This window comes from Girardinichthys multiradiatus, chromosome 2 (assembly GCF_021462225.1).
Source record: "Girardinichthys multiradiatus isolate DD_20200921_A chromosome 2, DD_fGirMul_XY1, whole genome shotgun sequence".
Lineage (NCBI taxonomy): Eukaryota > Metazoa > Chordata > Actinopteri > Cyprinodontiformes > Goodeidae > Girardinichthys > Girardinichthys multiradiatus.
The window spans coordinates 828,270-855,628 of NC_061795.1; the positions used below are offsets into that span (position 1 = coordinate 828,270).

Below are 27,359 nucleotides of genomic sequence, written 5' to 3' on the forward strand. Positions count from 1 at the left end.
CAGCAGATGTTCAAATGTCAGCTTTGTTATAATTCCTACCGTCGGTCCCATCACCGTCCTCGTTCATGATGTCATAAATGACGCTCAGAACACTATCCACCACATCTGGCAGATCAGCAGAGGTTTCAGCTGTGACAGGGGCTATAATATTTGTCTTCAGTAGCTGGTCATGCTCAAAGATTATTGGCTGGAGAATGGTGAGTAGAGCTGTGGACTGTGACAGCGGGGAGAAGACACCTGGACACCACAACCCATTATGATTGACTTCAGCAAGCTGTGGAAACAATTAAAACAGGGAAAGAAAAGAAAAAATGAGTCATTTTGAGTCATCAAATGCTAGGTTATTTTCTTTTAGAGAGATGCGGCTTTCCAATATTCTGACACCTGATTTTGAGGCATCTTCAGGTTGTATGAAAAAAAATAATAATTATATTTCAAATGTGAAAATTCACATCTTTTCTTGACATTTGCAGAATCATATCTCTGTCAGATGGGGAATTTATTAAGACAGACTGTCTTTTGTTTTTTTTGCGTAGTCAACTATTTTCATGGACTATGGTGTTACATAGTAATAACTTCAATGTGAAATTTCATGTAATTGTGTATTATTTCCTGAAACTTTGTATTGAACTCCTGCTCCATTGATTAATCTATGTTTGGAGGAGATGCAATAATAGATTATAGCCTCTTACTAAGGCAGAATAAGTGAGCAATCCCCTGCTGGTCGTTACTATTTACTGGATACACATGACATCAGTGTTTCCCTTACCCTTCCTAAACATCTGTACGTGTTCACACGTTAAGAATTTATAGCAGCAGGAGAGGAACTACATTGTTTAAAACCTATGGCGGAGGAACATGGCTATTTAAGTCTTGATGTGACGATGTGCCATGAAGACGCATCCCATGAGGAGCAAGGAGGGGGAGAACACAGAGACGTCCCCTGGTGTTCCCCTGGTAGACTTACTGGAGCCAAGTTAATCTTTTTTAATCTATTTTCTAAATAATGCGGGAGAGGAAAAGAGAAATCAACTGTGGTGGTTTTGCATGGAAGCTAAAACTCTTGTTTTACTGTTCTCACCATGTGCAGTGAAAGAGCAGACAGTTGTCTGAAGAGATGCAAGAAGGCAGCAGCTTCGTGGTTACTGCTATCGCAGATCTGAAGCACCCATGACTCTGTGAAGGTTTGTGTCAGCATTGAAGCATCCCAGCCCTGCAGAGCTCCCTTTAGGTTCACCTCTATAGACTCGTGCAGAAGCCTCTGACCTCGGGACACCGGCTCCACCACCACATGGCAGTTATGAGCTGCATTTCCTAGGTCAGTAAAAAATAACAACACACAACAACAACAAAAAAAACAGCATATTCATTCATAAGTCGTTGCTAATGTGCTTTTTTTTTCTTCCAATAACCTGACATCTATGTATAGACTTAGGTTTTTACTACACGTTTAGTCATCTTTATGATATTGTTTGTGTTCCGGGTGTTACTGCTTTAAAAAAATATTTGCAAATTAATTTAAAAAACTTTGAAAAGTGTATAAAACACGACATTTTTGTTTTTTTTCTAATTATTATCGGATTCTACGAACCATGATCCCATCGCAGAACACCAGCTACTGCAGGAAAAGCCAGGCGGTACAGCCTTTCAGATGACAGGAGGTATCCGATGCTGGAGTTAATAAGGAAGGTTTCTCTCCTGAAACCAGAGTCTGATTTGTGATCGCAGCAGAGGTTGAACAACAGAGCAACCACGGGGATCACTCTGCCACCCACCTGAGCTAGAACTGCGGATAGCTTGTCAGAACCAAAACGATCCTCACAGCTCATAACCTGAAATAAAACATGAAGTTGCAACCGATTATATTTGTGTTGTAAGTAATAACATTTCATTTAGTAAAGATTCTAAGTGTGAGGAAACATCTGAATATTTCAAATCACGAAGAAACTCTTCCTCATAAAACAGAGAGAGGAAATAGAGATCACTCTTTTATAATGAATTTAAGAGATCAGACACTTATGTTGGACAAGAAGGCCTGGCTCAAAGTCTCCGATCTAATTCACCACCAAAGACGCTCTATCAGGTGGAGGTCCTGGCTGTGTGCAGACCTGTCAAGTTCTTTCCCACTGGAACTTGCTTTGTGCAAGATCATGTATGAACGGGGAGGGACCATCTAAAACTGTTTTACAGAGAATGAGGAGCATAAATTCATCTGAAATGTCTTGACATGCTGACACATCAGGAGTTCCAATCATTGGAACTGAAAGGATCAGCCCAACTTTAGAAAAACATCCCCGCACTCTAATCCCTCCTGCAATAATCTTTACACCTGATACAATACAGTCAGACAAGTGTTGTTCTCCTAGAAACTGCCAAACCCAGACCTGGCCAATAGAAAACCATCCTCCGTTGCTCTAAAGTCCAGTCGCGACATGCTTTACACCACTGCATCCAATGATTTGCACTGCAGTTGGTGATGTAAGGCTCGGATGTACAGGTCCTTCTCAAAATATTAGCATATTGTGATAAAGTTCATTATTTTCCATAATATCATGATGAAAATTTAACATTCATATATTTTAGATTCATTGCACACTAACTGAAATATTTCAGGTCTTTTATTGTCTTAATACGGATGATTTTGGCATACAGCTCATGAAAACCCAAAATTCCTATCTCACAAAATTAGCATATCATTAAAAGGGTCTCTAAACGAGCTATGAACCTAATCATCTGAATCAACGAGTTAACTCTAAACACCTGCAAAAGATTCCTGAGGCCTTTAAAACTCCCAGCCTGGTTCATCACTCAAAACCCCAATCATGGGTAAGACTGCCGACCTGACTGCTGTCCAGAAGGCCACTATTGACACCCTCAAGCAAGAGGGTAAGACACAGAAAGAAATTTCTGAACGAATAGGCTGTTCCCAGAGTGCTGTATCAAGGCACCTCAGTGGGAAGTCTGTGGGAAGGAAAAAGTGTGGCAGAAAACGCTGCACAACGAGAAGAGGTGACCGGACCCTGAGGAAGATTGTGGAGAAGGGCCGATTCCAGACCTCGGGGGACCTGCGGAAGCAGTGGACTGAGTCTGGAGTAGAAACATCCAGAGCCACCGTGCACAGGCGTGTGCAGGAAATGGGCTACAGGTGCCGCATTCCCCAGACCTGGGCTACAGAGAAGCAGCACTGGACTGTTGCTCAGTGGTCCAAAGTACTTTTTTCGGATGAAAGCAAATTCTGCATGTCATTCGGAAATCAAGGTGCCAGAGTCTGGAGGAAGACTGGGGAGAAGGAAATGCCAAAATGCCAGAAGTCCAGTGCCAAGTACCCACAGTCAGTGATGGTCTGGGGTGCCGTGTCAGCTGCTGGTGTTGGTCCACTGTGTTTTATCAAGGGCAGGGTCAATGCAGCTAGCTATCAGGAGATTTTGGAGCACTTCATGCTTCCATCTGCTGAAAAGCTTTATGGAGATGAAGATTTCATTTTTCAGCACGACCTGGCACCTGCTCACAGTGCCAAAACCACTGGTAAATGGTTTACTGACCATGGTATCACTGTGCTCAATTGGCCTGCCAACTCTCCTGACCTGAACCCCATAGAGAATCTGTGGGATATTGTGAAGAGAACGTTGAGAGACTCAAGACCCAACACTCTGGATGAGCTAAAGGCCGCTATCGAAGCATCCTGGGCCTCCATAAGACCTCAGCAGTGCCACAGGCTGATTGCCTCCATGCCACGCCGCATTGAAGCAGTCATTTCTGCAAAAGGATTCCTGACCAAGTATTGAGTGCATAACTGTACATGATTATTTGAAGGTTGATGTTTTTTGTATTAAAAACACTTTTCTTTTATTGGTCGGATGAAATATGCTAATTTTGTGAGATATGAATTTGGGGTTTTCATGAGCTGTATGCCAAAATCATCCGTATTAAGACAATAAAAGACCTGAAATATTTCAGTTAGTGTGCAATGAATCTAAAATATATGAATGTTACATTTTCATCATTACATTATGGAAAATAATGAACTTTATCACAATATGCTAATATTTTGAGAAGGACCTGTATTTGCTCAGCCGTGGGAAGCTAATCTGAAGGCCTTGTGAGCTTTTGAGGTCTGTTAGCTTTTGACTTTACGCACCATCTGCCTCCACATATGCTTACTCCGCTCTGTGAATTTACCATGGCCTACCACTTCATGATATGTTGCTGTCACTTACAACCACATTAACTTTGTTATACCAGACTGTTGACTATAGTAGTCAGAAATTTTCTGCATAGGTGGTCATATCACAGAACCATGCTGGGATTCACTGAGCTCCTGAGAGTGATCCACACATTCAAAAGTGTTTGTAGAGGCAGTCGTCAGATTAATCGATTTGGAGCGATGACCCAATACTTTATACGATACAATGTTTATTTAGTCTCTAAATTTGTGTGGCATCAATCACATCAACTGTTTATTTCATTACAAATTCAAAAATACTTTATTAATCCCAAAGGGAAATTAAATGTTGTTATAGCTCATATTATGAAGGTTTCTTCAAAGATTCGTTGTAGATGCTGATGGCTGTGGGCAGGAAGGATCTCCTGTAGCTCCGTCTTACAGCAGATCTGAAGAAGCCTCTGACTGAAGACACTCTGTTGTTGTAGGACAGTCTCATGAAGAGGATGCTCAGGGTTCTCCATGATGTTCATTTATGAAGAATCGTTCTTTGTACAATGATCTCCAGAGGTTTCTAACGTTCATTTCTACGATTTTCTTATGGTCTAAATTTCTAAAACGCTATAGTTTTTTAAGGTTCATTGTACAACTTATTGGAAGGTCCACTTTTTTCTTGCCAACATCCATTATGCCAATTTCTGGCTTTTAAAGCCACATTTGAGCAGTTTTTTTCTCAGGGTTGACTGATGGTACACCAACTTTGCTGGACTTTAAAAACAGGAATTATGTGAACAAGTTTGAACTTCAGACATTTTCTCCAATGATCACAAGCTCAAAATGATGTTTACAGGCTCAAAGATGTACATGTACTACAGCCTGTATTAAATTAAATCCCATTTGCCAAGTTGCAGAAAAACAACCACACTTTTTAAAGGTCAATAATAGGACCTGCCATATTTCTAGTATTTATATCTTTGACAGAATTGGTGGAGCTAATTTAAAATGTTTGGCTTGTGGGCACAGATCCAGGTGACTTTAGACTCAAACTGATCACAAGCTGGAAGACGCAGGAAAACTGGTGTCAGTGGACAGAGGGTGCCGACCAAGAAAAAAAAGAGCTGCTCAAAAATCAACACTTTCAAGCATGAAATTTGCAGCAGCCTGCAAGTGAAAATGCCTTCAGGAAAAAAGTGTAATAACCAAAAGAGAACATATAGAAAACATATAGACTGGCTTCAGAATGGTCAGCAAACGTCAGGGTTCTGATGTGGCTTTTCCAAAACCAAATGTCCAAGAGGAATTTTGCCAGAAGTTTGTTGATGGCTACAAAAAATATATCTAGATTCTCTGCAACTTGCTAAAGGACATTTATCTGGTAGACATTGTGGGTTTATATAAAAAACTATATATGTATGTATAACTTAGATGGTATGCTAATTAGAGAAAATCCACAATAAATTCAAATTTGAGCACCTAAAACATGGTTTTAAGATTTTTTCCCCCCACATTATGACATTATTGTTCCCGAGGACTGTATGTAAATTTCTGACCGACACTGGGAGTAACTCACCTCAAAATGTGATCGAGTGTCAATCCAGTGAAGAACAACTTGTTGCTGAACAAGCATGTCGTTAAGACTCTTCGGCAAGATATACTCGGTCACATCTGCTGGAAGGTCATCATCTTTTACAGACAGGAAGTCCAGAAGATGCGCCCTTGAACGGGGACACCGTGAGACCACAAACACAACATTTCTCCCACTGCTTAAAGAGTCATTTTCTTGAGACAACCCGAGCTTTCCAGCACGACTCGACTTCCTGGGCCTCAAGGAAAGTTTAGTTGGAGAAGTGATGTCTGGTCTGTCCCACTGGAAGTCCAACAGAGTTTCCCTGAAAGCGTTTTGAACTGAAACTAATTTACTAGACTGTTGCTTCTGTTGAGAAGGACAAACTTTATCCTTTGCGTCAAATCTCGCTTCAAACTCTTGTTCAAAGTCCTCAAATGTTTTGTGTCGCAGCTCCTTGAAGTCGGATCCTCTCGATATGATGCTGGCATTACGACCAGCTCTTGCCTGGTAAAATTTATAACCCCAACGAACTTTCTCAAACCCATATTTATAACCGTAATGCAACAGGATATATAATATTCCCCGTTTCACGAAATTGTTTCTGACCTCCAGTCGATGGTCTGACTCGTAATCTTCATAATCAACATCAATAACAAACACTAGGTTGTGCAGAGCCATACTTTTAAATGCGATAGTCCGCTTGGCTCAAATAAAAAGCATGAAAACTGGTAGTTGTTGGTCAAACGTTGACCAACAACACTGTCGCTAGGTTAATAGTTTAGCTCTATCTGCTCTTTCATGACATGCAATAACTTTACCTTAGTTGTATGTTTGGGTTAACTTCATGTTTCTAAACTAACCGCTACCTGCTAGCAAACAATCGTTACGATACAGCTATAGAAACTTCAGTCTGATGTGATGCTCTACGGACGTTTAGACGGTTATTAAAATAACGTAACGCCTGCGCTATTAGATAGACGTTATCGAACGTAAAAAAGATACTATCCAGAACAGAATGCTTAATGGGTCAACACAACAGTTCTCGCATACATATAATCTACATAGTCGCCATTTTCTCATAGTTGTTCTTAACGTTCGCGCTTCTTGAATACTAATCCCACCCCCACGATCTAATTGGTTGTAACTCAAGACAGTATCAGCTTAATTGGTCAAAAGTGAAGTCAAACGTGCGTCACGAGTCTTGTATGCGCATTTTCATTGGATAAATGTCCAATCACTTAAACAACTACCGCTGACATAGATATACGTAAAAGATTGACAGGAACAGGTTGCGTTTAACATTGTTTTCCTCTTTTCAAGAACTTAACAATATTTTGAACATAGAACATTACAGAATAAATAAATTGCACTTAAAATTGATAACTAATATCAATTATAAAAAATAATCATTTATATCAATTATCAACAAATAATGATATCTACGGAGGAATAATAGTTTAAAAATGAGGTAAAATAAATATAAATTTCGATTACTCTCGAGGGTTTTTAAATGCCAAATATAGGTGCCTTTTGAAAAAGAAATGTGTATATCTTATTTTCTTTAATTTTGTACAAAGCAAGAATAGTTCGGAACAACATTGTCTGTTTAAACGCTAGGGGGCGATAACAGTCTACCTAAAGAAGTTGAAACGGAGACAAGCTTCCATGGTTTTAATTGCTTTCTGAAGATTAAATATAATCTAAGAGACCTGTGCGAAGAGGATGTTTATGGATCAGAACCCACGACAAGAAGGCCTAAGAGTCATTTTATAAATGTCATGGTTGCACATAAAAAATATACCATGTAGTTTATATCACAAAATGCTTTATTGTTGTTAATGCCTTAAAATTATTTTTGAAAAGCAGCACAATTATTTTCTTTTATACTAATTACTATTTCTTGACAGGAGTAAGGGGAATGGCCCCTCGGCAATTATTTAAACCTTGTATAGAAATTTTTAACAGATAACATGTCCCCCTTTCTGACTTTGTATCCACTGTAATGTGTTAAATATATTTATGAAAAGGTATGAATTTCATGATTATAGTTTTACTGTACTGTACTTGTTTGTGTAGACTTAATATGAGTATGAAGATCATAATTATTTTGGACATTTATTGGCTTGTAGCAGCAGTTCTCATATTTTTATAATGAGTACCACCATGGTAAGTAGTTTTAAAAAGTGAAAAGTTGTCCAACTATCAGACATTTTTAACCAGTAGTACAACAGGGCTGGATATGGGGCATTTTATGTCATAAAAACAGAAAAAAGAAAAATGAAGAAAGCACCAACTTTTTATCCTTCAGCATTGCTTGACAGGTTGAAGGATTCAATTTAATTATCCTTTCCAATTTTCACAGAGAAGTTAAACATTTCTTGCTGGAAAAGTTAACACAAAAATTCAATGAAGTCCAAGTGAAAAAGTTTATGTATTCTTACAAACCTCAAGCTCCAAATCCAATATGGCTTAAGTGATTGCTGCAGTCAAAACAGTTAACTTGCGATTTCAAAAATCTTCTATCAAATCTTACACACCTCATTCAGTAAACACATTGCTAAAGTGTTTGAAAGTAGAAAGTTCAGTGTAATACTCTTGTTAAACTAATTGTTAATGCTAGTAGGTCTGGTCACAAAGCATATCACATCACCTCAGTTAAGTTCAGTTTGATGTCATTCCCAGATCCAAGTTCTAAATTTAGAAGTAAATTCAGCATAACCGCCACCGGCATTTTTTCTTGCTTCCCGGATGTACAAGGAGTTCTCCAAATTTTCCAAACAGCACTTTTCTTTTCAGAAGACACTGATGAAGCAAAGTTCAATGTGGTTGAACAGTTTATATATTGCTGTTGCTGCTTAGCAACTCTAATAGATAGCGTGTTTGCGTTAACATGTCAAATAATTATGACAAAATTTCTGGTGAGTACCACTCAGGGAAGTCCAAGTCCCACAAGTGGGATTTGTACCATGGTCTGAGAACCATTGGTTTAGAAAATTGGTTGCATATTTAAATTGAATGTGGATTTTACCTAATATTTGAAAAATGTCTCTTAGCAAGGAGCAGAGAAACCATACACTGGCATAAATCACATTGAATGTTTGACAACTATTCTTATCAGAAATAGTACCACTCATATAAATTCCTTTGTTTCCTGGCACAGACCCAGCGTTAAATCTAATTCACAAAATGATAATAAGACTGAGGTCGGGCCAATCCAGAAGATTAACATTGGCCTGCTTTATTCATTTAAATGCTGTCTAAAAGTCTGTTTGGAATCATTGTCCTGTTGAAATCCTTTAGTATACTTGAGTTTCAACCATCTAGCTGTTTGTTTGAGTTTAATTTGAAAACGATTCAATCTTTGTTTCACCCGGTCATTAAACTTTTTTCTACAGGGTGTATGGCTTCCCCATGTGGGAGGCAACACATTTTAGTGCAGCTCAAAGGTATTTAATCTGAAGCTGGCTCTTCTTTCTTGGTACCCACCCTCTCAGTCAATGACGTGTAAAACCAATATTCATACTGGGTTGGGGCAGGAAATATATTCTACCAGTTCTGACCAAAAAGGTGTTTAAACATCCAGCCAGAATTCTGCCAGAAGCTCGTTGAGGCTATAAAGGCAGCTTTAAATGCCACTGATTCTGTATATATGTAGGGCTGCACGGTGGCGCAGTTGGTAGCACTGTTGCCTTGCAGCAAGAAAGTCCTGGGTTTGATTCCCTGCCGGGGGTCTTTCTGCATGGAGTCGGCATGTTCTCCCTGTGCATGCGTGGGTTCTCACCAGGTACTCCAGCTTCCTCCCACAGTCCAAAGACATGCCTGTTAGGTTAATTGGTAACTCTAAATTGCCCTTAGGTGTATGAATGAGTGTGTGCTTGGTTGTTTGTGTGTTGCCCTGCGATGGACTGGCAACCTGTCCAGAGTGTACCGCGCCTCTCACCCGTAGACTGCTGGAGATAGGCACCAGCTTTCTCGTGACTTGTGTATGTATGTATATTTGAGGCTGTATGTATAAATTTGGCCTATGTTTATTGTGCCATCTTTCCACCCTGGACAACAATGGTTAAAATACACGATTAAAAGCCTACTGTAAAGATGTAAACATTTGGACCTCTCATAAGGATGCTTGGCCAACCACAGAGCACACATTTAACATAGTTATTCAAACCATTGGGTCAAGTAAAAATGAAGCAAGCTGATAAACTAAATCAAACACAATAATACCTGTAATATTTTATTTTAAAGTAAATATTTAAAGTAAAAGACAAATTTAAACATGGCAATACGGCTAAAATAGTTTTCTTTTTTGTATCATCAGTTATCTACTATGCTGGACTGAGTGAAACAGTGAGAAAGAGAGCTTGGCATCCTCTCTCTTTTTGCAGTGCATTGCCTAAAATGGGGAAAAAATTCCCAGTCATTCATAGCAAGGCAGCAATGATGAGGTCTGGAAATTTTTCAGGGCTTTTCAGTGACACTTCGGCTATTTGGATTTTACAGTTTCTAACACAAAATTAGAACGTATTTCACAGACGTTTGACGCACATTGTGTCACCATGTTTGTGTTAAAATAGTGGAGACCTTGCAAAATCTTTGTTTGCTAATAAATAAAGTCATATGATTAGATGGCTGGTCTTCAGCTTGTAGTTAAGTAGCAGCAGATGTCACTGCAGCTGTCCTTGTTAAAATCTTGGAAACCAGGAAACTTCTCTGAACAAAATCTAAAAGAAACAACTCAGTTTAAAACGTCTTTAAGCACATTCTTTAATGTGCTTAGTCAGCCTCACGTTCCTTGAGGCAGAAAGACAAACCAGTGGAACAAAGAAAAACAGAGAACTGATACCTTTGCTTTGCATTTATGGTCACTACAACTCTGCACCACCTGGGAGAGATAAATAAATTAAAAATGAAGCTGAGCAGATGAAGCTTAACAGATGTATGTAGTTTTTTCTGTAGCTTGGGAGTATAGTTTTGGGGACAGAAATATGTAGAAACTGCTCAATGTGCTTTATAATGAAGAAAATGCTGAAATAGTTTTACAGCTTTTATCAGTCAGAGAGATATTGGCAGTATAGTTTAGTTTGACATTTCTAATTCCACCTGAGCCAGTCAAGACAGAAGACCACCAATCCTCATCCCGATTTCTCTCTACTGTTGCTTTGTGCTTCATCAGAATGAGGAATTACAGCGATGCGGTCTGATGGTTTTTACAGTCTGATGGTTTCATTCTACTCACTGTTTTTTATAATAATTGAGCTTAGTCACTTGTGCTGATCAGCAGTTCACTTGGCTTGAATTGGACTGAATATGAACATGTGCCTCAGTGAAATGAAGTGAATTCATGCATTTAGATTTTATGTAAGGTGCCTAGAGATTATTTTCTGTCAAGATTAGATTAGATTCATAATTGAATTAATTAAACTGCTCTGAATTGAACTGAACAGAATTGAACTCAGTTAAAGTACATTTTGTATTAAAGTCCATTTGTACCAAGTGTGTGTATAGAGCAAATCTTTAAACATTAATGTTAGATTAAAACTAACAAAACAGATCCAATCTTAAATACAGAAAAAAACATAGTGTAATATTTAATAAAATACTGTAATTTCAAGTTATAGTAGTTCATGACTCCCTGTACGAATACTATTGGACAAGATAATACTACATGACTATCCATTTTCTCATTTATAGATCCACAGAGCTGGAAAAATTTGCAAAATTAATATAAAATTGGAAAGACTCAATTCTACCAGGAACATAAATATCTCACCTTGCTCCACAGGAAATACTAAAAATTCATTGGACAGCCAAAAACAGTTTAAAGAAGTGCATGCACAGTTGTATTTGCCCAGTGTGTAACACTACTATTATCATATATACAGTGGCAGTGGCATTTATTGAAAGTCCTGTAAAAGATGTATAAAAAGCCTAAAATAACATGTTTTATTAAAGTTGCAAAATATCACTGTCAAATTTGAGAAACTCCCAACTTTTAATTTGAGTGCATCTATTCAGTGGGGAAAAATCCTATGTTAATAACTTATTGTTGAAAGCTAAGTCACAGGTGGTGAAACTGCCTGTGCCTCTGTCGTCGACACTTTGACCCGTTCCCTTTGTGCAATCTCTGTAGCTCATCCAGAGTCCTTGGTCCTTTGGTATGCTTTCCTTTCCTCAGCTGCAATGGTTTTTTATTTTATTTTATTGGATTTAGGTTTGGGAAATCTGATGTGCAAAGGCTGAGTTTGCATCTTTGGCGCCATTTCTGTGTTTATTTGTATATTCAGGATAATACTTCTGCTAAAAGATTCAATTAGGGCTCGTTTTTGGTTTTCTGGTGGAGCTCACCAGATTTTCTTTTTTTATGTGCTGGTATTTTAGAGGTGATGATGCAATGAATTGAATCATTTTTTTTTCTCATGCTGATATCAACCTGGAATGTTTGTTCCTGAAAAGTTCACTTACAAAACTGAAAAAAATACACATTACAAATCTAAAAAACGATTCAGCCGTGTTTATTTTTAAAGAATTGATAATGGGTACAAATAACTGTCTTTTTGTTGATTTTATTCAAAACAATAAATTCCTGAATTTTTCTGAATTTCTTTTCCTATCAAGTGCCATTTAATTCTAGCTTAAAATATTATATCATTATTATTAGCTGTGAGTTCTTTCTTGATTTTATCTCAAAACTTAGTTTTCCTGTTGCTTTTCATTCTTATTTGATATCTTCTAAATCTCAAAATACTACCGAACATTTTTTCATAAAACGTTTGGATTGAAAATACACCAGAGAATTATCCAGGACCCAGCCTCAGCCATAAATGTCAACAGAATCATAAAAATGCAGTTAGAACAGGAGAAAAACATCAAGAACAAGTTGCTTACCATAATGTTCCCCAGGCTGTGGGTGGAACCACAGAGCAGATGCTTTCCTACGTGGTCGAGAGGACTTTTGTTCCAGAGAAAACATTGTACCAGATATTAGTCATGTTGATGGTTCTGTATGAGGACATCACTCTAGTACCCCAACTAAGATGTCAGTTAGGTCTTAATAACATCAGAGAGCTGGGATAGTCTTCATTAATGCTCATGTTTAAACTTTTTCTGATTTTAGCCAACTAAAAATAAATCCTCCCTCCCCTAACAAACCAGTCCTCTGCCTTCTGTTTGTATTCAAAACAAGACACATGACTGGCTTGTTTTAGAGATATTTTCTACTTGTTTTTACAGACATTTTGTAACACTGTCACCTCTAGAGTGATGTCAAAAAAAACAAAACATGGCTGAACAAAATCTGGATATAATAAGCATTTATTTTAGCATTTAAAAATTCTCAAAGCACTGATTGAGTGTGTGCAGAAAATCAAAAGAATAATGCAAAACAATTACAAAGTATTGTATAGAAGTAAAGAAATAAAACATTTATTAACTGAAAGTCATACATTTGGTAAGACGACGATTAAATGCCAGCAGTTCCTCATCTTTTGTTGATGCAGCTTTAACATTTTTTACATGTTGCCCAGTTTCTGTGGTAAATTATTATCCAATGATGCACTGTACTTCCTAAGTACATAGTGAAAGGCTCTGATGCTAATCCTGCGGATGAGGACGTGGAAGCCGCTGTATGTTGCAAATTGCTTGGGGGACGCTGGGGGTGCAGTTTGTGAGATGGAAGCAGCCTGGGTTCTGGAGCACTGAGGAGAGGCCAGGACTCTACTGCACAGAGGTAGTAGCAGATTGAGGCCGGGAGCAGGATCTGGTGCTATGAGGAGGGGAGAAGCTGATTCTACTGCTCTCAGGAGATGAGGAGCAGGCTCTGCTGCAGAAACAACCCTCTGCTGCAGACCACAGGATGGCACTGAAGAAGCGGACGCTGGAGGTGGTGCCGACACCAGCTTAGATCCCCAAACACTATGCCCCATCTCCTACAACAGCAGTGGAGAAGGCAGGATCTTTACATTAACGGATAAGTTCTTAGCCTCCTCCAGCTGCTGCTGGATCCACCAAGAGCAATAGTCTGCTTGGTCCAAATCTTGGGGCTCCACGAAGGGCTTGACCTGAGAAACGTGGAACGTGGGGTGAATCCTCATGGAGTTGGGTAATCTCAGTCGTACAGCGACAGGGTCGATGATCTTGGAGATTGGGAAAGGTCCAACAAATCGGGGTGCCAACTTCCGGGATTCTACCCTTAATGGTAGGTTCTTGGCGGAGAGCCAAACTTTCTGCCCCACCTGGTACTTAGGGGCAGGGGTCCATCTCCGGTTGGCCGTTCTCGACTGAACCAGTGACATTCTGATCATCGACCTCCTGGTCTTTCTCCATATTCTTTGGCACCTTAGGGCATCGTTCCTGCTCCTGACCTCATTCTCTGCAGTTTTCTTACCCTTCTCCAGTTCATGAATTGTCTTTCCTGTTTCACTAATATGCTCAGTCAAATCACTTATTTCCTGTTGCAGGTTCTTGTTCTCCCTCTTCAGGGTCTCCAGGTGGTCCAGAGCTTCTTCATAGGAGTTTTTCATTTTGAACATCTCTGTGTTCAAAGCATGCGCCTCCTTCAGAGCTCCTTCCAGCTCGACCTGACTCTCTTCATACTTCTGCTTCCACTCTGCAAGAACCTTGTCAAAGTTCCTCTGCTTCTTGTCCAGGTTTGCAGCCAGAGCATTAGCTCTCTCCACGTCAATCATCAAGACCTCCACTTCACCCTGTAGCCTCTGTTTGGTCTTCTCCAGAGAGGCACATTTCACATTCATGGCCTCGATGGACTCTTCCGCATCCTGAAGACGCTGGGCAAGCTTTTTCTTGGCCTCCTCGAGCTCCTCAGTGCGCTGAATGGCATCAGTTTCATATATGGTTCTCCACTGAGCCACCTCACTGTTAGCCTTGGACATAGCGGGCTGCAGCTCAGCTTTGGCCTCCTGCTCCTCCTCATACTGCTCTCTGAGCAGATCACAGTCATGACGAGCCAAATGAACAGCATGAGCCAGAGCGTTCTTGGCCTTAATCTTATTAAATACTTCCTTTAGATCATGGTATTCTCGCGGTACCTTGGATAAATCCGGATAGGTCTCCTCAACCTCATTCTCCACAATGACCTCTGTAGCAGCAGACAAAAGGCAGTCAGCGGAACATGACTCAGACCAACCCAGAACTTCTTTTCTCTTCCAGTCAATGTGAGGGTTGTGTTTCTGCAACCAGGAGGCCCCTAGGACAACAGGAAGTTCAGGTGAATTTATGATCATGAAGGTTACATTCTCTTGATGATTACCTCCAACTGTTAAGGTAATCTCCTTCGTCCTGAGGTGTGAATTGTTCATGCTGTGACCATCCAATGCTAGCACTTTACGTGTGTCAGCTGACGGAATGAGCTTTATGTTGTTTTTAATGGCGAATGCTTCATCCATGTATTCAGTGTCTGCTCCTGAATCAATAAACACGGCCCCCTGGAGAGACATGGAAGAGGTTCGAAAATGAACAGAAAACAAGGAGGAGGAGGCAGTTAGCTGACTTCGGCTCAGTAGAGACCTCCCTTCCTCTGCTGAGCCTGTCCTTTTAGTGGACACCTGAGTGCTAAATGTCCCTTCTCTCCACAATAAAAACAGAGCTTGAATCTTCTCTGACGATCTTTCTCCTCAGGGGTAATCTTGGTTCTGCCCAACTGCATGGGCTCACAATCCTCATTTTCCTCAGTGAGAGGTGACCGGCTCCTTCTCTCATACTGGTGTGCAGAAACCTGAGGTAATGATGAGCGACCCTTCTCATGGCGCTTCTCCCTCCTTCTCTCTGCCAGCCGAATATCAATGCGAGCAGCCAAATCCTCGAGTTGCTTCAGGGAAGAGGGATAGTCACAGGTCGCTAACTCATCCTTGATGTCTTCGTTTAATCCTTTCATGAATGCATCCATCTGTGCTGCCTCATTCCAACGGCTCTCTGCGGCCAACAAATGAAAGTCAATTATATAGGACGAGACAGACTGATCACCCTGTTTGAGGGACAATAATCCTCTTGCGGCCTCACGACTTGGAAGAACAGGGTTAAAAACTCGAATGAGTTCCTTGGAAAAAGTTTCATAGAAGGTACAAGATGCAGACCTGTTTTGCCATTCAGCAGTCCCCCACTGCTTCGCCCTTCCTGCCAGCAGAGATATAACAAATGCCACCTTGGAACGTTCAGTGGGAAAGGATGACGGCTGAAGCTCAAAATTAATTTCACACTGAGTTAGAAAAGCTCGACACTGGTCTGAGTCTCCCCTGAACATCTCAGGCGGAGAGAGGCACAGCACAGGTAAGAAGTGACTCCAGGCTCAATAATCCAAGGACAGAAACAGGGTCAACGATTGGCCGGTTATATAAGATCTCCTGGCTCAAGAGGGGGGCAATGGAGAAATATATTGGAGAATCGCTCACAGCCGGCATCATTCTGCCATCCTCCTCGCTCGGTGCGGGTTTTTTCTTTGTCGGTAAAAAGGATGGCTCCCTACGCCCCTGCATCGACTATAGGGGGCTTAACGCCATTACAGTTCAAAAAAGGTACCCATTACCTCTTCTCTCAGTGGCTTTTGAGCCTGTTCATGGGGCGATTATCTTTACCAAGCTCGACCTTAGAAACGCATATCATTTAGTTAGGATCCGCCGGGGGGATGAGTAGAAGACGGCGTTCAAGACACCTCTCGGGCACTTTGAATATTTGGTGATGCCGTTTGGATTGTGCAACGCACCTGCAGTTTTTCAGACTCTTGTAAATGACGTCTTAAGAGATTTTTTGGATGTATTTGTTTTTGTATATCTGGACGACATCTTGATTTTTTCCAGAACTGTTGAAGAGCACCGCCATCATGTACGCTTGGTCCTGCAGCGCCTCCTGGAAAACCAACTATTCGTTAAGGCGGAGAAGTGCCACTTCCACCAAACTTTCATCAGCTTTTTAGGTTTTATCCTTGAAGGTGGGCAGGTTCGCGCTGATCCAGACAAGGTGAAGGCTGTGGAGAACTGGCCAACCCCAACCACTTGAAAGCAGTTGCAGCGCTTTTTGTGGTTCGCTAATTTCTATAGGAGGTTTATCCAGAACTACAGCCGCATCGCCAGCCCTCTGACAGCATTAACATTCATCAGAGTACCCTTCACCTGGTCTCCCGAAGCTGAAGCAGCTTTCAGCCTGCTGAAGAACAAGTTCGCTCAAGCGCTGGTGCTCATTCATCCTGATCCTGGAGTGCAATTCACCTCGGAAGTGGATGCTTCTGACACTGGGGTGGGAGCGGTGCTCTCCCAGCGTCAGAGCCAGGATGGCAAGCTTCACCCCTGTGCCTTTTTCTCCCGTCGCCTGGGGCCTGCAGAGAGGAATTATGATGTTGGGGACAAGGAGCTGCTGGCCATTAAACTCGCCTTGGAGGAGTGGCGGCATTGACTGGAGAGGTCTGAGTTGCCTGTGCTGGTTTGGACCGATCATAAGAACCTGTCATATATCCAGTCAGCCAAATGTTTAAATCCCCGTCAGTCACGTTGGTTTCTTTTTTTTTCTCCTCGATTTAAGCTGTTAATTTCTTACAGACCTGGCACTAAGAACGTTAAGCCCGATGCTCTGTCTCGGCAATTCACTTCTGACGACTCTGAGAAAAAGGCAGCACCCATACTGCCCCCATGCTGCACCGTAGGAGCCATAACTTGGGAGATAGAGGACTGCGTGCGACAGGCCCTCCTCGCTGACCCGGGCCCGGGGACCGGTCCGCCTAACCGCATGTTCGTTCCTGCAGCAGTTCGGGGCCGGTTGATTGCCTGGTTCCACTCTTCAAGAATTGCCATTCACCCAGGGGCCAGTTGAACTATCGCAGCTGTTGCCAGGCGATTCTGGTGGCCCACACTGCATCGTGATGTCAAAGAATTTGTATCTGCCTGCCCAGTATGTGCACGGAACAAGACGTCGAGCCAACCACCCGCAGGCCTCCTGCAACCGCTTGCTGTACCTCTCCGCCCTTGGTCCCACATTGCAGTAGACTTTGTCACAGGATTACCATCTTCTCGCGGTATGACAGCCATTATGACTATTGTGGACAGGTTTTCTAAAGCCTGTCATCTGATTCCTCTTAGGAGATTGCCATCAGCCCTCCGGACTGCACAGCTCTTGGTAAAACATGTATTCCGGCTCCATGGAATACCCCAGGACATACTGTCAGATCGGGGACCCCAGTTCACCGCCCGGCTCTGGAAGGAGTTCTGCACGGCTCTGGGGGCGAAGGTTTCTCTGACTTCCGGTTTCCACCCTCAAACCAACGGGCAGGTAGAGAGGCTCAACCAAGAGCTGGAGGCGGCGCTCCATTGTGTTGCATCCTCCGACCCCGTCAAGTGGAGCACTCACCTGTCTTGGGTTGAGTACTCGCATAACTCGCACGTCTCAGCAGCAACTGGATTTACCCCGTTTGAGGTCTCCCTGGGTTATCAACCGCCCCAGTTTCCGTCCGATGAGAGGGAAATCACGGTGACGTCTGCGCGTCGACACATCCGCAGGAGCAAGCGCATCTGGACCGCAGCTACAAAGGCGCTGCATCGGACGGCAGCTCAGAACAAGTGTTACGCCAACAGGCGCCGCGTCTCGGCCCCGACCTACCATCCGGGTCAGCAGGTGTGGCTCTCCACACAGGACGTCCCTCTCAAGTCCCTCTCCTGAAAACTATCTCCCAGGTTCATCGGTCCTTACTCTATCGAGTCCCTGGTTGGGTCTGCCTCAGTTCGACTTCGTTTGCCTGCCAGTTTCCGGATTCATCCGGTTTTTCACGTCTCCCAAATTAAGCCGGTCCAGACCAGCACACTTTGCCCCCCAGCTGTGCCTCCGCCAGCGCCCCGGGACTTCCGGAGCCACCCAGCCTATTCGGTCCGCCGGATTGTGGCCTCCCGTCGACGGGGCCGAGGATGGCAGTACCTCGTTGACTGGGAGGGTCCCACGATCCTTCATCCTGGACCCGACGCTCGTCCGGGACTACTGGGACTCCCAGGCCGGATCTTCAAGATCGCCGAGTGGCAGTCGTTGAGGGGGAGGTAGTGTCACAGTCTGTTGGTCAACTTGCCTGCTACTAATGTTCTCTCACCCCTAAGAGGCGCTGGAGCTGCAGACCAGAGTTTTGACAGGTGTACGTCGTTGCTTCATCAGCTGGAGGACTATATGAGGGTGGTTCGCTGGCTTCTCTACGCCTGAGTGTTTTGCCTACCATGGTAGTGTTTACCTGGCCAGCATCTTCTGAATTCTGGAAGCTCCACTTGTTTTTTTGAGCCTTGATTAACTATCTGTCTCTTCCCTTCGTCATAGGCTGTTCACACCAAGCTGGGTTTTCCCCTCCTGAACTCACCTCCTGTCAAGATTGGAATCTGCTGCAACCAGTCCACCCACCTTGCTACCTGGAACATCAGAGCGCTCCATCCGTTTCCATGCAGGCTCACACCCCAGACTTGAACCGGCTCTTTCCCCCTGGCGGATCGATCACCTCCTGAAAAGTGAGCATAGATCTTTACTTGAATTATCCAATCTGTTCCTCCGCTCACCTCTGTTCTTCTTTTACAGCCTGACTCCTGATCACTCTGCTCACCTCGTTCCTGAGATTGAAAAGAAATAAAAACTTTAAATTTATTCTTCTCTGTCTGAGTGTCCTCTGCATGTGGGTCAAGTCGGCCTTAAAAACTATGACATAGGGAGACTAATTAACACAGAGGAGCTAAACTAGGATACAAAGAACCACTAAACCAAGGGGAATTGAAAAATACTAACCTAAGCTAATGGGAATAAAATAAAATGTACAGGGAACAGAACACAGAAAGAAGCACAAAAGAGTAACAATATGGCAACACCTTACTGGCATTAATGAACACATAGGAAAAAACTATATACAGTAAGACCATATAGAAAATAATAAACAAAAGGCAAATGGTGAGAACACAACTGCAAACCAAACTTAACACTCAAGAATCATCAGGATTTTATCTGATTCTTTTTTCAGTGGTCCCACCCTCCAGCACAAAGTGTGGAGAACTTTCACGGGATGCCATCTGGTCTTTGTCCACCTGGCCCACTAACTGGAAGGAGTGGTCTTGAAAGAAGTATAGGTGTGCACTGTGAAACACAGCAGCAGAGGTTGTCATACCTTTTAAGATAATTTGTATTGCTTGCTCTATCAAGGATAAAATCAAATGCCTTCTCCATTTTATTCTGTGAGAAAGGCCTTCTTTACAAAAAATAAATGAGTAGCGTTGTTGGACTCCTAAAAAAAGATGTACTTAACTTAAGAGTTTACATTAGCAAATCCCTAAAGCGTTGTCTCCTTTAGCTTTTTCCTGCTGAGTTGCACTTGGATGGGAGCTTACATACTTTACTTGTCACCACGAGGATTAAGAAAAAGGGTTATTAAGAACAGGAGAGGAGCTGGAGAAACTCTGTAGTTGGGTCCATGTTCTAGCAGACTGAATTGTGTTGTGGCTGAGTTCACTGATGAAAACCTGACATTACCAAAAGTGCGTCACCAGCCAAGCAGCAGAAATAGGTCAAGTACTGAGTGTTTGCACAGGGGTCAGTGATCACCCTTATATAACAAAACACTGAAGATGAATGGGCAGATAAAGCTGAGGTTGCCATAAGTTTACATAAGCTCTTCATGGACAGGAATGTCATGTTATTTTGGCTTTAACAATTACTTTGAACCATTCTTCTTACTTATTGTGGAATGATTAATAAAATACACTTGCAGAAGTTTTAATATATATTTATTTATTTATTTATTTTTTCTTTCTAAACCACCCATGATGAGAATTATTCATATAGACTCGAAAAGTATAATGTTTCATTCAGCAATCCTTTGAAAATTGCACCTTCAACAGACCACCCTTCATGGTAGAATTGCTGTTGATCATTTAAAGTGACCAAATGACTAGCTTCATGCCATGGAACGGTCTCAATCTGGCTATGATCAGGGCTTTCTTGTCTGCCTCCCTTACTCATTCTGGTCTTGGTGTGTGTTGGTGATAACTTTCTTGTCAGAACACTCATTTCTGTCCAAGTTTCAATTGTCTGACCCAAACTGTCAACCTCACATGAAATGAAATGAGTATGCATATTTAGGAACAACAGAGGAATCCACAAGGCTCAAGCCAATGATGAACTGTAACCCCCTGGAACCCCAGTCATAAAATTCACAGTGAAGCTACTTTCACATCAATGTGAACTGAGAGGGAGCAGACCAAGAAAGAAGGCCCAAACTCAACCTGTTGAAAATTTGTAAACTATGTTTAAAAGCCTGATCTATGGGTTATTACTGTTTACTCCAGTTTTTATGATTTGTGGGCTTTTTTGGGTTTTGTTGGTCTGTTTCACAGTTAAGGTTTTGAATCATTCTTCTGTTTATTATTTTCCTGGTTATGCTTTAGTTTCATGTTTTTCTAGTTGTATTTCTATTACAACTAGGCGACTGTGGCTCAGTAGGAAGAGTAGTTGTCTTGCAATCAGAAGGTTGTGGGTTGGATTCCAGCTTCCTCCTGCCATATGTCGATGTGCCCCTGGGCAAGACACTTAACCTCAAGTTGCCTACCGATCTGTGTATTGGTGTATGAATGTGTGAGCGTTAGTGAGTACAATTGGGTGAATGTGGCTCTAGTGTAAAGTGCTGTGAGCGGTCTGTATGACTGGAAAAGCGCTATATAAGTTCAGTACATTTACCATTTATTAGTTTGTATCGTTGCATTTCCGTTCTGCTCAAGCCACGTTTTGTCCTGTCAATCAACTTTATTCGGTTCACCTGCACCTAGTTAATCTGTCTACTTGTTTCTCCTGGTCACACTTCATAAATACACACCTGTTCTGTCATTCGGCGTGGAAACATTGCCTCGATCATGCTCATGTCTAGTTTTTTGGATCATGCCATGCCTGTCTTACCTGCTCATTTAATGTTTTGTTCCTGCCTCTTCCTATGAGTGAGTTTTTTGTTTATTAAATCCTTTTTCACTTACCGTCATGCTGCCTGCTAGTCTGCATTTGGGGTTCCTTTGTTGCACTAAGCCTGACAGTTGTGTTAGATTCTAGTAGTCTTTTTACAGCTCTCAAAGTCAAACTGAAAGGAAACGGGAAATGACTCAGTATCCTTGAAAATATTTATTGAAGTACATAAACAATTATATGTATATATATATATATATATATATATATATATATACATAAAAAGTGATAAAATCACAAAATATAAAGGTTATTCTTTGTATGAATGTCAAAGTGACCAGAGTTCAGAGACAGGAAAATGTTTACCTCTAGAATTGTACTTAGTTATGCAGAAAAAAAACAAAAATAAATAAGTGCATCTAGAAAGGTAGAAAAGTAATTTCTGGTCAGAAATAGAAGCTACAGCACTTACTCCACTGACTGTGAAGCTGGAAAAAAAAACATTGAGACTCTGGAGAAGAGCTCTCTGATGGTCCTCTACAGTTTCAGGCACAGTCAGGAAAACTCTTGCTGCAGAACATTTTGGTTTGTCGGTGTATTTACAGACAATTCAATCACAATGTTAACATTTTAAACCCTCCTTTCTATGATAACTCCTCAATTAGAGAAAACTTGACTGAAATATATTCTACAGCTTCAAAATGGAAAAATATCTTTCATGTTTCAGATTTGTCCTAAACAACTAGAGTAGAAAAGGAATTCATTTGAAGACAATGTGCTGAACATCGCATTATTTGCTACCTCTATTAATATCTGTACAGCCGTTATACCAGCCTGTGGTAGAGATCTTTACAGATATGTATGATGTGCATCTTCAAGCAGTGTGCCAACATGTTAGTGAACTAAATGCAGACTTTGCATGGCAGCAGTAGCTTAAACATAAAGGCAGGACTGAACCAGTTTGGTTTAGTCTAGTTGGCCTCCATCTGAAGTCCCATAAAGGAATATTAGAACCAGAAGACACGCACACAGAAGCCCTCACTGGGTGGAGTCGGAGTCACTGGAGTCCAGGCTGGCCTGTGTGGGTGTGGGGGTACGATTGGTAGCCGCTGAGCAGTAAAGGGTCTGCGTGCTCCTCCGCAGGTTCTCCAAGGACTGTAGAAAGGAGCGACGTGCCCTCTCCTCTTCCAGCGGGGAAGAACCTTCTTCTTCTACTTCTGCAATCTCAGCAAATGTGACAGGCTGGGTTTTAAAGCGGGCCTCCCGAGGTCGGCGGGAGCGACTCTTGCCCTTTGCTGGGCCCTTGGGCACAGGCAGTTGCTGGGGGAACTCCTCCATAGCAGTGGCCATCAGGTGGGCTGAGAGGACATGGAAACCAGAGGTCTCGGCTGGCATCTGACGAACAGCAGTCATGGTGAAACAGCGACCAAATGAAATGAAATTCACTTTAAATAAAATGTTGTATAGTCAGAGGAAGATGTTGCTCTTCCCTGCAGACTCAATGTTGTCTTTGATTGTTCTTTTGAGAGCCTTGTCCTAGAAAAAGGAAAAAAGTCTCAATCTCAGAAGCAAGAAAGTGAGAGTTGATCTGAAAACCAAGGCAAACAACGTAAGTACAAACCTCCAAGGCTAGGTAGACTAAAGAAAATCAGTCTTGAAGAATAAAACAACTTTCAAGCAATTGTTGCCAGTGTCTACTCTTCCCCGTCAGTGTGTTTCAGCTTTGGAGCTGGCTGTCCCTCATTTGTATGTGCCAGTGTCGGTTTGCTGGAGCGAATGTCACAAACAGCTCCAGCTTTCTCTTTTATACCAGCTCACTACCCACCCTTTTTCCCTTTCCACACCATGTGTTTGCCAGGGCCCTCCTACCGCCCTCCCCTCCTCTCAGTCAGGGATCCAGCCTCCGTAATAGTAAGCCCCTCAGAATAAACACATGACAAGACAACATCTAAGTGTGTCCACAGGCTACGCAGGATTTAAAGGATATGCAGCAGACACACATAATCCAAGATAAATACAGTAGGCAGAGAAATTAAAGAGAAAATGGGACTGGTCCAAAGTTTTAAAATGGAGGCCTTTAGACTATGAGAAGTCATATTTAATTATAACCTTTTCAGATAGCTGTCCTTGTAGTTGGCCTTAGTCTACTTCTATCAACAGATTTATTGCAGCTCAAGTACACCAAATAGTAATTAATTACCCCCATTTCAGCCCTGTATTTAGCACATTTAATCTCTTCCCATCAATTCAGAAAAGCTCCCCCAGCCCTGCTAAAGAAAAGCGTCTCACAGCATGATCCTGACACCACTATATTAAATGGTGGAGATGGTGTGTTTCTGAGTGATATGCGGCGTTAGTTACATAGTGTTTTGCAAGTACATAAAAAAAGTTCAATTTTGGTCTCGTTTGACCAGACGAAGTTCTTCCGCATGTTTGATGTGTCCCCTGCAAACTTTCAACAGGACTTCGTATGCTTTCTAACCAAATTATTTCAAAACATTCCTAAATAAAAATGTCACAGTCTGAAATAGAGGAAACATTCCTTTAAAGAACATTACTTTTGACTGTATTCACATGCATTTATGTAGACTTTACTAAATATTTTAAACGATTTATCATAACAGCTCATTAAAAAATCTGTTTGGAGATTCTCAAGAGCAGTCTGTTGAATTAACAGGTTCTCTTGAATCTAACGTCACCTGAATACTTTTTTACAGTCTAGGCCAAATTGTTGAAGTGTTTAAATCTGTGTATAAATATGTTCATTTTCAGTTCTTCTGTGTATCTTAATGCTACAAACATGACAAAATAGGAAAACATTCAAGGTTTTTTCCTATTTTGTTTAATACAGTGCCTTTCAAAAGGCACTGTATTAAAAAGAAAAAGTGGACTGAAGCAAAGTTTTACAAAGTAGACTGTGAGACTCAAATGTCCTGACAAATTGTAAACTTTTAAATTCACAAAGTTCTTTGTTGTTAGCGTTCGTCTGTTTTTGTCAACATATATGACATTGCCAAGTGGTTTTTTGAGTTCTCATCCATGTTGGACAGAATCCAGCTACAACAATGTCAGTGTTGGACAGCTGCTGCTTTATCTGCCAAAGTAAGTTTGGGTGAGTTAACTTATTCAATCTCACCAGACCTAAAAGAAGGTTCTGGTGCAAAATGTGACTTATAGTTGGGCTCACTGTGTTAACACTGTAAATATGTAAGCACGACTGCGGCAGAGCAAAATACTGGAAGTAATAACAGACCCTGTGTTGATAAAACAGCAGTCTCATGTCTTACCACACAGGCAGCTACACTTGCAAACCTGCACTCAAAGGCCAGAGACCAGCAGAAAGATGATAGATATGGGTTATGTGTAGAGAAAGAGGCTTCTCATCCTAAAAGAAAGAGCTCTAGAAAACAGTCTTACAATTCACAGAGTGTGCATTAGAAAGGGGTATTTGCAGCAGTCCTTATTTTAAAACTGTATTACAGTTTAAATTCATCAACGCTGATTGTTCACACCTGTGTGCAGAAAGACCAGTCCAGTAACTTTTCTGTCTTATTTTGTAGCCATGTCTGCATTAAGTGTTTCGGTACTATTGTCAGATGAATTCTTAAAGGCTGTAGATGAATATATTACAATACCTAATTTGCTATAAGCACTGATAAAACAGAGTATCATCACAGGACATAACCTGGACTTACTGCTGATGTAGGTTTAGAAACTCAACTCTTTGCTGGCAGCACAGCAGTCAAACCATTCTATTTGCTGACCAGCTTTTTGCAGGTTTCCTCTGGTATTCTCATGATTTGTCTTTGGTGAAGAGCTCCTACCAGCCTTGCACAACAAGAGAGACTTTTTTTGGTGGCACTCAGTTTTAATGTAACACGTAAAGAGGCACAAATGCAATTACAGGCCGCTGTTTTGCAATTTTATGGTTGTAAGAAATAAAATCCTAATAAAATACACTTACCTTTGTTGTTGTAAAGTGACAGAATGTGAAAAAGTTCAAGGAATATGTATCAGTTTGCAAGACACTACAGAAACATGACTAAATCTTTTCATTTCAGTACCGTATAGTAAATGCTAATTTCAGAAAATCCTAGAAATGGACCTATGTGCAGATGAGAGGAAAGGATAACAGGTCATAGTCACATGAGCTTGGCCTCGTAGAGCTTGCAGTGAAAGTCAGAGTAGATAAATAGAAACAGACAAGCCACAGATTCATCAGCAGTCCCAGCAACACTCTGACATGTCACGTCATCCTAACGGTTACTGTAATGACTATATTTATCAGTGTCAGTGCTGACGGTGGGGAAGTCAGAGCCAGCGTACAAGGATCAGATCAGATCTCACACTGCAGCTGAAAGATTGTTTTTCTTCCGTCTATGACACAGGTCAGATGTCTGATCAGAGTTTCTGTGTTTCAACCCATTTCCCCAATCTTGATCCAAAATGTCAAACCAATTTTAGTAGGAAAAAAAGAAGAAAGAAATGAGAATTGCAATAAAACAAGAGAAGTGCATTATCTATGTGTGATTTCATCACAAAGGTGGCTTCTGCTTGTATCTACAGTCGTCACATGCAATATTATCATGGGCATAATGAAGGCCTGACAGATGAGGACAGAGTCGGTCAGTGTCAGCTGACCACTGTCTCAACTTTCGCAGAGAGTGTGCAAAGCATTAATTGAAGCAAAGTCTATTCTGAAGAATCTAAAATATAAGATGTTTTTTGTTATATACTTTTGCTTCAAAGTTCTGATGTTTTCACTATGTAGAAAGTAATTAAACTAAGAAAAAAGGTGTGTCCAAACTGTTGACTAGTTGCGTAAAAATATATAATCTTAACCCAATACTGAAGTCTGTGTCAAAGTAGGCTAGGCAACAGAAAACACATATCAAAAAAACTAAGGCACAAAGCAAAGCTGTTGTCATGTTTATAATACTTTGAACCAGCAGTCCTCCTGAAGTGAGAAGGTTTTCCCAGAGTATGACCTCATGGGATTTCCTTCCTCATGCCCTTATCAATTTCAGGAGTGATGTTATCTTTTTATGATTCCCCCAAGATTTCATCACGCATTTCTTTGATGATGCCTCAGTGGAGTTCAGGAAGCAACCAGGTCATTCCATTTCCAGTATTCCACATGCAGACTTGCCAATGCAAACATACCCTCATGCACTCAGTATGGGTGCAAGTTGTTAAAGGGAACCTTAAAATGTCCCCTTGGTTTGTTTTGAGTGGATTTACGGTCAGTAATGTCAAAGATGGCTGTTGCCACTCAGGTGACGTGATGTGACATGGTTCTAAAAGCATGGACTTAGAGGGATTAATAGAAATGCATGTCACTATTTTCAGATGTTTAAATGTTAAAGAAACTGATAATCATGTAATCTTTCTCTGTTACTTCACAATTACGTGTGCATTTGTGTTTCATCCATCTCTTCATAACATTTTCTATACCCGCTAAATCCTTGCAGGGTTGCGAAAGGGACTTGTGTCTGTCTCTGGGGGTCAGAGGGTGAAAGGCAGGGTCACTCTAGGCAGGTCCATCAGAGGGCAACACAGAAACACACAAGAGAAGCAACCTGCACACACAAACTGACATCTAAGATCATTTCAGACCATCTAACCTAAGATTCATGTTTCTGAACTGTGGGAGGAACCTAGAGTAGTCAGAGAGAACCTGCATATGCATGAGGAGAACATGTTAACCCCTTGCAGAAAAGCTCCAGA

The 27,359-nt window shown here is 41.4% G+C and overlaps 3 protein-coding genes across 4 annotated transcripts in view; all 3 read right to left on the reverse strand.

Moving 5' to 3' along the window:
- The window catches only part of ticrr (TopBP1-interacting, checkpoint, and replication regulator), a 35,165-nt gene extending 28,341 nt beyond the window's left edge, over nt 1–6,824 (reverse strand). For both annotated transcript variants that reach the window (XM_047352849.1, XM_047352839.1), the window contains exons 1-4: nt 5,733–6,824; nt 1,592–1,832; nt 1,082–1,314; nt 40–274 (exon numbers count right to left, since the gene is read on the reverse strand). In XM_047352849.1, the coding sequence (XP_047208805.1) occupies nt 40–274; nt 1,082–1,314; nt 1,592–1,832; nt 5,733–6,407 (1,384 nt within the window). In that variant the 5' untranslated portion in view covers nt 6,408–6,824. The remainder of the gene's footprint in view (nt 1–39; nt 275–1,081; nt 1,315–1,591; nt 1,833–5,732) is intronic.
- Nucleotides 6,825–13,654: 6,830 nt separating this feature from the next.
- Nucleotides 13,655–14,808, reverse strand: LOC124882641 (myosin heavy chain, fast skeletal muscle-like). Its single transcript, XM_047389084.1, has 3 exons — nt 14,804–14,808; nt 14,090–14,666; nt 13,655–13,786 (listed from the first exon to the last, which is right to left on the reverse strand). The coding sequence occupies exons 1-3, from the start codon at nt 14,806–14,808 to the stop codon at nt 13,655–13,657; spliced, it is 714 nt and encodes a 237-aa protein (XP_047245040.1).
- Nucleotides 14,809–21,833: 7,025 nt separating this feature from the next.
- c2h11orf96 (chromosome 2 C11orf96 homolog) lies at nt 21,834–23,400 on the reverse strand. Its single transcript, XM_047348660.1, has 2 exons — nt 23,254–23,400; nt 21,834–23,168 (listed from the first exon to the last, which is right to left on the reverse strand). The coding sequence occupies exon 2, from the start codon at nt 23,043–23,045 to the stop codon at nt 22,671–22,673; it is 375 nt and encodes a 124-aa protein (XP_047204616.1). The 5' UTR covers nt 23,046–23,168; nt 23,254–23,400; the 3' UTR covers nt 21,834–22,670.
- Between the last annotated feature and the right edge of the window lie 3,959 nt (nt 23,401–27,359).